This window comes from Mustela erminea, chromosome 6 (genome assembly GCF_009829155.1).
Source record: "Mustela erminea isolate mMusErm1 chromosome 6, mMusErm1.Pri, whole genome shotgun sequence".
Classification (NCBI taxonomy): domain Eukaryota; kingdom Metazoa; phylum Chordata; class Mammalia; order Carnivora; family Mustelidae; genus Mustela; species Mustela erminea.
Genome location: NC_045619.1, coordinates 117,910,354 through 117,921,999, shown reverse-complemented (window position 1 = coordinate 117,921,999; position 11,646 = coordinate 117,910,354). Strand labels below are relative to the sequence as shown.

General features: G+C 41.7%; 1 protein-coding gene across 2 annotated transcripts in view; it reads right to left on the bottom strand.

The window, feature by feature from the left end:
• Window positions 1-438: 438 nt before the first annotated feature.
• PRPF18 (pre-mRNA processing factor 18) overlaps window positions 439-11,646 on the bottom strand; it is a 40,054-nt gene continuing 28,846 nt past the window's right edge. For both annotated transcript variants that reach the window (XM_032349448.1, XM_032349449.1), the window contains one exon: window positions 439-1,789. In XM_032349448.1, the coding sequence (XP_032205339.1) occupies window positions 1,709-1,789 (81 nt within the window). In that variant the 3' untranslated portion in view covers window positions 439-1,708. The remainder of the gene's footprint in view (window positions 1,790-11,646) is intronic.

Genomic DNA, 11,646 nt, shown 5'->3' with positions numbered 1-11,646 from the left:
TAATTTAATCATAAGAAATGGTTTCCAAAGTGGGGAGTGGGGCAGGGAGTAAGCCTGATTCAATTCACGACGGCGAGCTCCAGCCACCCCGAGCAGTAACCCCGCAGAAATGATCCGACAGGCATGGCCATACGCAAGTGACCACAAAAGGCTCTCAAGCCTTCCCAAAGCGGCCAGAATAGGTGACCGTGAAGCTGAGACGCGACCCCCACCTACAACTTAGCGGACTCCAGCTTCCCCCATGATCTCTCACCCTTTCGACTCCGAACTGGCTGAAAAGTGGGAGCAGTCAAGAGCCCAGACACGGTCCCTGCTTGGTAACCGCTCCCACCCCGTCGCTGGGGTTCCCATGACCTGAGCACACATCGTCCCTAGGCACAGGGCTCAGGAACGCTACTGTGGCAACACTCTAGGAACAAGGACACAAGAACCAGTACCGGCTGAGCTCTCATTTGCCAGGCAGAGTGCTAAGCGTTTTATTTGACTTGAACACCACAACGGCACGCTGAGGTATACACTGCAATTCCTCACGACCGCTTGCAGATGGGGAAGTCAAGTGGAGAAAGGCTAAGAGATGCCCAGGGTCACACACTCATGGGGGGAAAGCTGGAATCTCCAGCTCGGCAGTGCTGCCTCGGGAGCACCCCCTTACTGCTATCCGACACTGCCACTCCACCTGGACAGGTCGGCTCCCTTCACCCACCTTCCTCTATTAACCGAGTCCTCGCAGCTTGCAGACCGCAGCGATTCATCGGCATTATCTGCATAGGACACTGTGAGATCCACAAGTATTCCATCTGGGCCAACTCAGACCCGGCCTACTGGGTCAGGCAGGGACCGGAGTCCCAGGCCCTCGTCCCTCTGCCCGGTGGCACAGAGCCAGGGGCGGCAGCCCACCACAGACCCTGCGATGGGGAGACTTGCCAGCAGTCCTGGTCTGGGAAGAACCAGTGGTGTCCCAACAGCTCCATCCTTGGCTGGCTTGACAATCCACTGCCCCACCTTGAACTTTGATGCACTGGGGTTCCTTAACTTAAACTTCTGTTGGTATCATGTACCATCTTTTTCAAATCACGATTTCCTTTTAATTCTTTCTGTCCCAAGAGATGACAAATACCAAAATTTACACTCCTTAGAAGGTAAAAGCAAGCCTTGAAATGCAAGAAAAACAACACTTGAGTTAACAGTAGTAATATTTACATTCCAATTCTACTGCAAGATGGCAAAAGTTCAGCAACGTTTAAGGACTATAAAGTTTCACTAAATGGTTCCATATTTTTGTTGAAATATATAAAAATATCTTTTAAAAATGTTACATAAAAGACAATGTGAAAATTACCATATTTTACAGAAAGAAGTAAGTCCATCCTCAAATGTTCCTTTTCAGGCATCTAACTGCCAGCTTGCAGGTCTAGAGGGAAGACATCATTTTAGATCCCCTTCTGGGACAGTTGTCTACACATTTAAATTTGAAGAAGTTTTTAGAACTTAATTTTTTGACTATTTAAAGTAAATGACACAAAAATCAGTTCGCAGCGGATGTGACAGAGCCAACACCATTTCTTAACACTGTGAGAGGAGAATTAGGTAGAACTCAAACACAGGAAACCACGTTCCTTGCTCTTCTTCCCTCACTCTTGCTGGTAATTCCAGAAGTCTGTGCCACGACCACTCAAGTTTCCTGTTACTTCGACACCATTCACAGACTTCACAGTGCATTGTACTCCACACATTTTGATGGATCTGTAGGAAAGTGCTTCTGGCAAATGGTCATTAACCTCTTCAATCCCTAAGAAGATAATAAGAATAAAGACTGGTTATGATAGAGCTGAATGAACTATTCCGAATCACCCTTCATTTTACTCACGGGTTTACCAATGTCCCCATGAAAATGCAGCACCCCAGCAACACCAACCAGATGTACACAGAGAGAAATGTTTATTCACATACACCCAAGATGCATACAACACAGAGCGAAACTGTCCACAACAACGGAAGTGCTGGCAACGGCCCAAACGTCCTCGAGAGAAGAGATGAGTAAGCTTTACTATGCTCACACATGGAACATTTTACAGCAATAAACTTAGTATTAACTAATATTAACTTAGTATTAACTAGTATCAACTAGTATTAACTTAGTATTAACTAGAACTCCAGTGGGTTCCAACAGAGAGTGAAGCCCAAAGTGCTGCTTTCAAGCACCCATGGTAGGTACCCAGATCGCAGCTCTCCAGTGCACCTAGAAAGTGCTGCATATGTACCATCCTTGCAAGAACTGAGAAAACACACAAGATGTTCTGTGTTCCATGCAGAAATTCTGTTGATGAGGGATTCTTGTTGAGAACTGAAACACATGCATCTTAGAAACAATACTGAACATAAAAAGCAAGGAGCAAAGGCTTTTAAGTATAATGTCATTTTAATGAAACTGAAAAATTTTAAACAATACATGGCTTATAAATACACACACAGCATGGAAGAATTACTTCTGAAAAAGGCAAGGCAATGGCAAATTCAGAATAACAGTTACTTCTGGGGTAGAGGAGGAAAACAGTCAATGTTCTTCAGAGTGTTCTAGTTCTTAAGCTGGGAACCAGTCTTTAGATATATTTTTTATTTCATAACTTATATATTACATGTATTCTTTTATATTACCAAGTACTACATGATAAAAACATTCTAATGTAAGTGTAAGAGCACAGTACAGCATCCCAAACCTAACCCAGCTATTCCTTCAGAATTCAGTCCAAGGACTCCCATACTGCCTCTGTTCTACACCTTTGGCATCTGTCACCAGGCTCTGGTTCTTTTCAAGCAACTAAGACACATGGGATTTCACAAATTTCAAGTGCCTGTCTCTCTTCTGCAGTTTGGCCAGTTCTTCACCAGTCTGTAACTCTGTAGAGACTTGGGAATCGATGACAAGAACTGCCACTATTAGAATGCATTCGGCTCCCTGCAGCTCACCCTTCACAGATCCTTCTGTGATCTTTCAACACCCTTAGCTGGCATCTGGCTTTTAGTTATTCCTCTCGGTTTTCTCATCCACCACTGAGCAAATATACCCCTAAGTCATTATCCGAATTCACCAACAGGAGAGGGGCAAGAGTAGAAATCTGCAACACGTCACTACAGATCTCTCCAGAACAATTCTGGCAGAGCTCCGCCAACAGCAATGGATGCTATTCACTCTCGTCTGCCAGTCTACAAGCTTTGTTTACAAGGAGACGCTCTGCCCAATGTTTTATTGCGATCTATACATAAACCACCACCAAGCATAATGGCACTTCATTTTAATGACCCACGAGGTATTGTTTGGCACAAATTAGTTTAAGGTTTCTCATCGTGGGTTTGCAAAAGCTGAAGCCACCCAGTTCCTATCACAGTAACAAGAACAATGAAATCCTATCACAGGCCAAAGGCTGGCTTCAGTCAGAGCTCTACCAGATACTGAATATGAAAAGGTATACAGCACACTGCCTGCTACTTAACTAGGATTCTGTCAGGATTCAGTCTTTCCTCAAAACAATACAACAAAATAACACCTGCTCTTAAAACAAGAAAGAGCTTCACAGCCTATCAGGAAAAGCAGTGGGTGGCTATCATTATATAGATCGTTATACAATGCAGTAACACAAGGGCGTATCTGGAAGTCTGAGGAGGAAGGGCAAAACACAGCCTGGAAAGGCCCGCTGACGTAACAGGGACCCAAGTCACCATCACGCATTTAGAACTCTTGCTCTGTAATTACCAAAGTATGCAAACAACACTTACACTCAGGAAATCACCAAAAGCCAAACAAAATCAATAATGACAACAACAAAAGTCCCTGCGAAACCTCTTTGGTGCCACAGTTAACTGAACACAAATATACATCCCCTCAAATACACACGGAACTACAGCCTAACAGATCCAACATCTGAGGAGCATGATTTTCAAGCACCTCACTTAAGTCCTTCATAGATTCAAAGCGTAGCCACACGGTGCTAACTTAAGAAGCGGGAGTGTGGAGTAAGGTTATGCTTCAGCTGACTTCCAAGGAGACATGGGCAGGCAGTGCAGAGAGAGACCGTGTCATTCACGTCGCTCCCCGCTCACGTCTTCTCGCGGCTGGCCCCCGGGGATCGGGGTTTGTTTCAGGATGAAGACCCTCCCCTCTCACAGTGCAGCTTCTCCCGCTGGGAACTCTAACCATGTGCATGCACACATGTGATCTGGAGCCATGGAAATGTAGGGGATCGCACTCGTGTGGCACCTTATACTTTCTGAACGAAGAGGTGAGAAGGCAGAGGGCTGAGCAACACCGCGCCAACGAGATGCGAGCAGCCTTCGTCAGCCGCAACACGCCAAGGAGGATTAGGAGCCACTACGAGGCCAACTGGTGTTCAGACTGCTGGAAGTAGTGTTCCCTGTAAGAAATGGAATCTTGGCTGTTGGCTCCTCATAGGAGATATCTCTGATGTTTACTTAACCTCACTAAGCAGATTCTAGGATTTAAAAATAAATACCAGTATCCTGTCTGAAATCTCAGCTGCCAAAAGGTTGTGAAAGTCAACAGTCTGAGTCATAAATGGTTACCACAAAACATTATGACCCACTTCTGCAGTAAGGACTGATAGTACGCAGCACACATTTTTCAAGGGGTGTAATGTCAGGACAGCATATGGTTATTTTCCAAATTGGAAACAAATCTTTTCAATTAGATCCCCCGGGATTTCCGTTTCCAATTGCTCGAGGATGCTTACACCAGTCAGACAACGAACTGCTTAGCTTGGCTTATTGCAAACAGCTTCCTAAAAACTGGTGCCATTTTTAAATGTAATTTTTTTTCCATGAAAGCAATACATTTATTTAAGAAATCTTTATTCAGGGGCTACAAGTGTGCCAAGCACGGTTTTCAGCTGAGAATATGGGAACAAAGCAGACAAAAATCCCCACACTCATTAAGATTATATTCTAATGAGGGAACAGAGCCAAGAAACAAAAGGAATATGTAAAACACGTAATATTAGATGATAAATGTGATGGAGAAAAATATAGCAGGGAAGGGTGTGTGGCCAGAAGGGCATTTGAGCTTTTACTCCAAGTGAGCGAGGACACCACTGCAGAGCTCTGAGCAAGAGAGCATCATCATCTGAATCATACTGGAACTGCCTCGCTCTGGGTGCTGTGCAGATCCTGAAGAGGAGCAAGGATATGGGGTGCCTGGCTGGCTCAGTAGAGCATGCAAATCTTGATCTCGGGGTTCTAAGTTCAGGCCCTATGTTGGGTGTAGAAATTACTTAAAAATAAAATCTTAAAAAAAGAGAAAAAAGAACAAGGATACAAGCTCAGAGTCCAGACAGGAGACGCTGTAGTAATCCAGGTAAGAGAGGTTGGTGGCTGAGCCCAGGGGGCAGCAGTGATAGTATGGAGAAGGGCCCCGACCACAGACAGACTCTGCATATAGAACCACAAGGTTTGCTGACACACAGGTTATGTGTGTCAGCAAAATTTCTGCGACAGAAAAATAACGCCATGTTTTGTATACACACAACTATTTTTTTGAAGTCACATGCTTCTTAAATGATAGCAGTCCTCTGCCTCACACTTTCCAGTCCCTAATTCCAGCACCCCAGAGGCAACCACTTTAAATCTCCTGTTTCTTCTGGTATGTACTGATATTGACAGTGCCTGATTTTTCTTCTGTCTCAAAATCGTCTCTATGGACTTCCTACTGTGAAAGCTGAGATTTAATCCTCTTACTCCACACTCACTGGCCCTGCACAGGCATACACACCTAACCGCAATTCTCTTCCCCATTCTCCCCAATCGTAATTCCTAGTGGATGCAATATTCAGGATTTACTGCATACTGTCTACACAAATATTATTCAAAGCAGAGCCACGCAGCATATTGTGACGGTATCTCCTTTCATATTTTTCTCTTTTTGTTTATGGAGATACCACCCATTTACTTTTCACCAGTAGGCTACGCTCAATATGGCCAAACAGAACAGGTATTAAATCTGTTCCATTTTTCTCCTGGAGCCCTCTCTGTGTTCCAACCTAGAACAAATGAATTCCGGAGCTCCTTGTACTGCTGTTACCCTGGTGCATCCCTTCACCTCCAATCCGGCAGTTCCTTCTGATCCACTCCTGTCCTGGATCTTGTTTCCTGGACCTTCTCTGTTTCCCTCTGTCACGGTGATGGAGCATATCCTCAAGTAGAGGCAGTCTAACACCATGGACTTAGGTTCAAATCCTCATTCCGCCACTTCCTAGCTGGGTAACCCTGCAAACTTCTCCATAGCTCAGTTTCTCCACTTGTAAAACAGAGAAATTATACCATCAACCTCATATTGCTGCTCCCAAGTACTGAAGTGAAGCATCCAGTGAGCACGATATAAATGTTAACAATGATTCCGGAGAAGGATACGTGGAGGTCACATTCTGAAGACATTCTGAGACTCATCTGAAAACATCTTTAGCCTATATTCACACTTATCGGGTAGTTCAAAGAAGAATGTAAACGAGTTGAAAATTATTTTCGTTGTTATGACACAGGTACTCTCTCACTTTCTCCCAGCTTCCAGAACTGTTAATGAGAAGTATGATGGCATTTGAATCCCTGAGTCCCTGTAAATGACCTGTTTCTTTTCTCCCAAAGCATTTCAAGTTTTTTTTTTTAACTTCTGGCCTTCTAGTATTTCATTATATTAGGTCTTGGTGTGAGAACTTTCATCCTCATTTGTTATGTATTCAGTGAGCTCTTTTCATTCTAGACACTTCGATCTTTCACCTCTGGGAAGTTTCTCTGCATTAGTCTTTATTTCCTACTCTCCAATTTCTCTGTTCACTTTTCCCTGGAATCTGAATACTGCAGATCTTCTAGACTGACTCTCTCATTGTCTTATCCTTCTAACCCTTTAACTTTTGAATTTCTGTTATGTTTAATTTCTCAAAGCTAATTTTGATTCTCTGACTCTTCTTTGTGGTATACTGTTCTTATTTCATGGTCACAGTCTTAGCTAAGGATATTAAGCAAGCTTTTAATTGAAGGTTTTTGGTTTTTTTTTTTCTGCTCCTTCTTTCTCTGAATTCCTTGTTTTCTAGGGTTTATTTTGGTCTCTTTCACACTGTAAACTTTCTCTAAAGATCTGATGATCCTAGGTGAACATTTATATTTACGAGTGAGGCACTGAAGAGCTAAGGGACACTCCCTGAATAGGCAGGGCCTGTCAGTGGAGGTTCATTTGGGGACAATATGGCAGCAAGCTATTTTTTTTCATTGGAGGAATACTGAATGTTAAGTAACTGCCAATCTTTTCTCGAGTCAGTTCACAGAGAAGAATCCTCTCAATTCCTGAGTGGGAAGGTAAAAGCCCGGCTTCCAAGATCACAGGGATCAAGGGAGAACAGGAACTACAGGGCTCATCTGCCAATACACAGGCTCTCAGTTAAGTTTCCTCTTTTCACTAAGGCATGTCACCATTCCTGAACAGTACAGATCCCTTAGGAAGTTAACTGCTTTCTGCCAGAGAAGGGCAGGAGAGCCCACCTGGATAAGGGAGAAGTAATCTCTTTGGCCTACTTATCCTAATTCTCAGCCACTCCCTCATTTTCAGCCCCATCCCATAGTCTGACCTTTTAGAAGAACTGTCAAATAGTCCCACATCTTGATCCCTCCAGATTCTATAGTTTACATTAATGGCTTCTTAATGATTCTTCCCCACACAAATTTAACCAAACTATTTTCATCAGTATGTTTCTAGAAAAATACTTGCATTGAAATAAAAGTCTAATTGATGAACTGTACACTTAAAAGTGATGAACATGGTAAATTCTGTTTATTTCACAATATTCCAAAAATCTAATTGAAAGTGTTACAGAATATTCTACATAAAGTATAAAGTGTATAATATTCTACAGAATATTCTACATAAAATATTCTACATAAAGTGTTACAGAATATTCTACATAAAGTATATCTGTATCAAATACAGATACAGTCTGGTGTATTATAGCACATGATACAGGATACAAATTCTCCATAATGAAAGCTGTTTATACCCAGATAAAAATCAATGAACCATTATATCAACCTGCAGCCACTAAAAAATGACCAATTTTTTTTTTATTATTGCAGAAAACAGTAACTTTTTAAAACCAAACCAACTACAATCACAATTCTTCGGCTAGACTTGCCTTTTCATTTATAAATTCTCATTAATTACTACGACTTAAGGAAGATTTTGTTACTGTTCTTAAGTAATCTCTGTACTGAAGTACAAAAAAGACATTTCATTTCATCAATTATTTCTGTCCCTATCACTAGTCTATACTCTAAGAACAAAGTCTTGAAAATGAAAGCACAGATCTGTCTAGTGATACAGCCCAGGAATGTGAAAAGTAAGATCTTAGCTGAGTGACATTTTCTTCCTAGCTATTTAAAATTCTGTCAATGAGCTGCTGAAGTTCTGATAAAAAATGAATTAATACAAGACACTTAAGAATTAATCCTGACTTTGGACTGAAGGAATATTCACTTGACCTAAAACAGAATATTCAAAAAACGTGTACTTAATAATGAAAAGTTAATTTCTACAATTTCAACTAACACCCATAGTTAGACAAAAAAAGGCTAATCCCTCAAAAACTGTCTACAGGAATTCTTTTCACACAAGATCATTAAAAGCGCTTTCATCGAAATAACTCACTCTAGCCTTTTAAATAACTTATCTGGACCTCACAACCTGGGATGATGAAAAGTCCTACTGCAAGTATCAAAAGTATAAAATTTTTCAGTATCTGTAGAACTTAATGGACACCGAAACAAAACTGGTAACTCGGGACTCAGGGTGCCTCTGTGGCTCACAGTAAGAAGCAGAGCTGCACTCATTTTTCACTTGTCTGAATGCTCCTTTAAGAGAACGTATTTCTAGCTCAAAGGCTCAACATTTCACAGAAAGTAACAACGTACAATCACAAGTGAGAACTCCATTTTAAAAATAGCACTTGCCTGCTTAGCTAAGTTAGGTAAAAATTTTTACTAACTGACCCATCTGGGGGAAGATTTCCGTTATTTGATTACCTTTCCCAGTACAGGGTGATCTTTTTTCTCAAGCATGTAGTTGAGAAATAGAAGATTTAGAACCCCAAGTTAAATGTCTGTTTGCTATCAGTTCAGTTGCCAGCTGAAAAGGAAACATGCACTGCTTAGCTCAGCATTCCCCAAATGTGTTTCCACTGAACACTGGTATTCTATGATCTTAAAAGGTGACGTATGTGGTCAATAAATGCTAGCAGTATTTTTTTCTAAAAATCTAATATGGCAGAAAACATTAAATGGGTAAACAGTACAATATCACACAATAACCTGCATTTAAGAAATGGCAGGTCATAGCCAACAATGCCAGGAGGCAGCATGAAGCCACATGACCCACAAGTGTGACATATGCTTTGACGCTAAGGGAATACTTACCAGCTAACCATGAGACTGTCTATTCAATGTGTGGCTCAAGTTGTGACCACTCGGTGCAGTGATTAAAGTGTCTGTTTTATCATTTGGGGCAACACATGAATATATTATAAATTTACAAATGTTAGTATATACCCCAAAACCTGAAATATGGATTGAAATAACGGACAGAACATGTTAGAATGATGTCTTTACTAGGGAATTTGCTAACTCAGATTACAGAAAACAACTGTCAGAGCAGACTGTTATAGGACATTTGCCTTTTATAATGTGCGACTCTAAGAAAAATTCAGAATGAATTATTACTGCTTAATCATCTAATCCCCAGAGAAATCTTTTCTAACACAGTACACAGATCAATTAATCTAGATATATCAGGGATGTTACCAGCAGGAAACAAAGAGCACACTCAAACTTGAAAATTCGATGGTAGTATTTCCCAGAACTTTACAAAGGCATGGAATGGGCAGGACGTGGGACCAACAGGAGACAGTACAGTGCCCTGTGACTACCAACACTGGGAAGCGGTAGCCAGCCTGTGCTCTGAGAGGCAAGGAAAGGGGGTAGTTAACCGAAGCCCAGAGAGGGTAACTGTTTGCTGACGGCCATCTGGGAGAAGCTACGGCCGTGGGTAGGAGGTGCCATCATCCCTCAGTGACCCCACAGGGAGGAAGGCGGGGAAATAAATACTCCAAACTTGTGCTTCTGCCACCTACAAAATGCCTTCCCGTCCCTGTCACTGCCTACCCATCTCAGACGCAAGAAAAGGGAGCCTGTCAATGTTCATAAAAGCCAGGTTTCTCGGGGCACAGGACAAGGTGAGGAAAAGTGGAGAGTGACCTGCAGAGCAAACAGCCACCTGGTGTGCATTTTAGCTCTTCCTCCTCCTCGTCTTCACAGACAAGCAAAGAATGCCCAAGACATGAACCTTTTCAAGAGATGTCTTTAAATGACTCAATTATAGTCTCTCAATAGCAAGAGCTTACTATAATCTGTATAAAAGAAGCTTTTCCCAAATCTGGGCCAAAGGTTACATCTGTATTTGGCAAACAAATAAAGTTCTTGAAGTTACTAACACCAACTTAAATCTAACCCCAGATTTGAGGCTAGCTAATAAACTATACAGCTTTTCTTTGATCTGCATGGTGAAAAAACCCTCCCTGTGGTGTGTTTAATTTTTGTGAGCAAGAGAACACTTCAAACAACTTTCACAGTTTAAATTCTAGAGGTTTACATAAAACCCAAAGATGAAATCATGGTACAATAAAATAGCCCCTTGAATTATTTTCAACCGTATTTTCTAACACAGATATTTCTCACCAGGTTTTCTAAATAAAAGAATGATTATTCCATACATCTAAGATTCCATTAAATGATGTCCAAAAACAGGCAAAATTAACCTGTAATAACACAAGTCAGAAGACTGGTTATTTTTGACGGCAGGAGGACTTGAGCCGGAAAAGGCATGAACAAATTTCTGAGGTGCCGTCAGAAACGTTCTGCATCTAGATGTTGTTTTCTGTCTTGATAAATTATTATGCACACCAAGAATCACTGAGCTGTACAATGAAGGTGAGTACACCTCACACACTCACTGCCTTTGACAGGTTAACTGTACCTCAATTTAGTAGAAATAGTTACCCTATTAAGAATTTCCATTACTGCCTACTCCACCAGTATCTTAAAGTAGAAAACGTGTGGGTCAGGCAGTTTCCTGGAGGTCAGCAAACTAGGGTCCACAGACCACCCGCGTCTTTCCTAAGTATAGTACTCAGACTGCAGCCACCAGCTGCTTTTACACCCCAGCTGCCGGGTCCAAGAGATGCAACAGACACCTGGGAAATGCAAAGCCTCAAGTATTTTCTATCCGATCCTTTAAGACAAAGTTTGTCAACCCCTGACTTAACCTTCAAATAATATATTTAAAGTGTTCCTTTTCCAAGGATAGTCCAAATCCACCTCACCCAAACACCAAAGTAACAGGAGGGAGACTCAAAAGACCTTAGTAAATGAGTCCGTTCATTGCCATCAAGAATTTCATAAAACTCTCACGTAGAGATGGCAGTGTTTTTTGGCCTTGAGCTGATTCGCACCACAGACATCAGAAATCAGCATTTTACTTGTCCATACACAATGCTACTTTAATTTGGTGCCACTATTTTAAAAATAGAACCATTCAATTTTTTT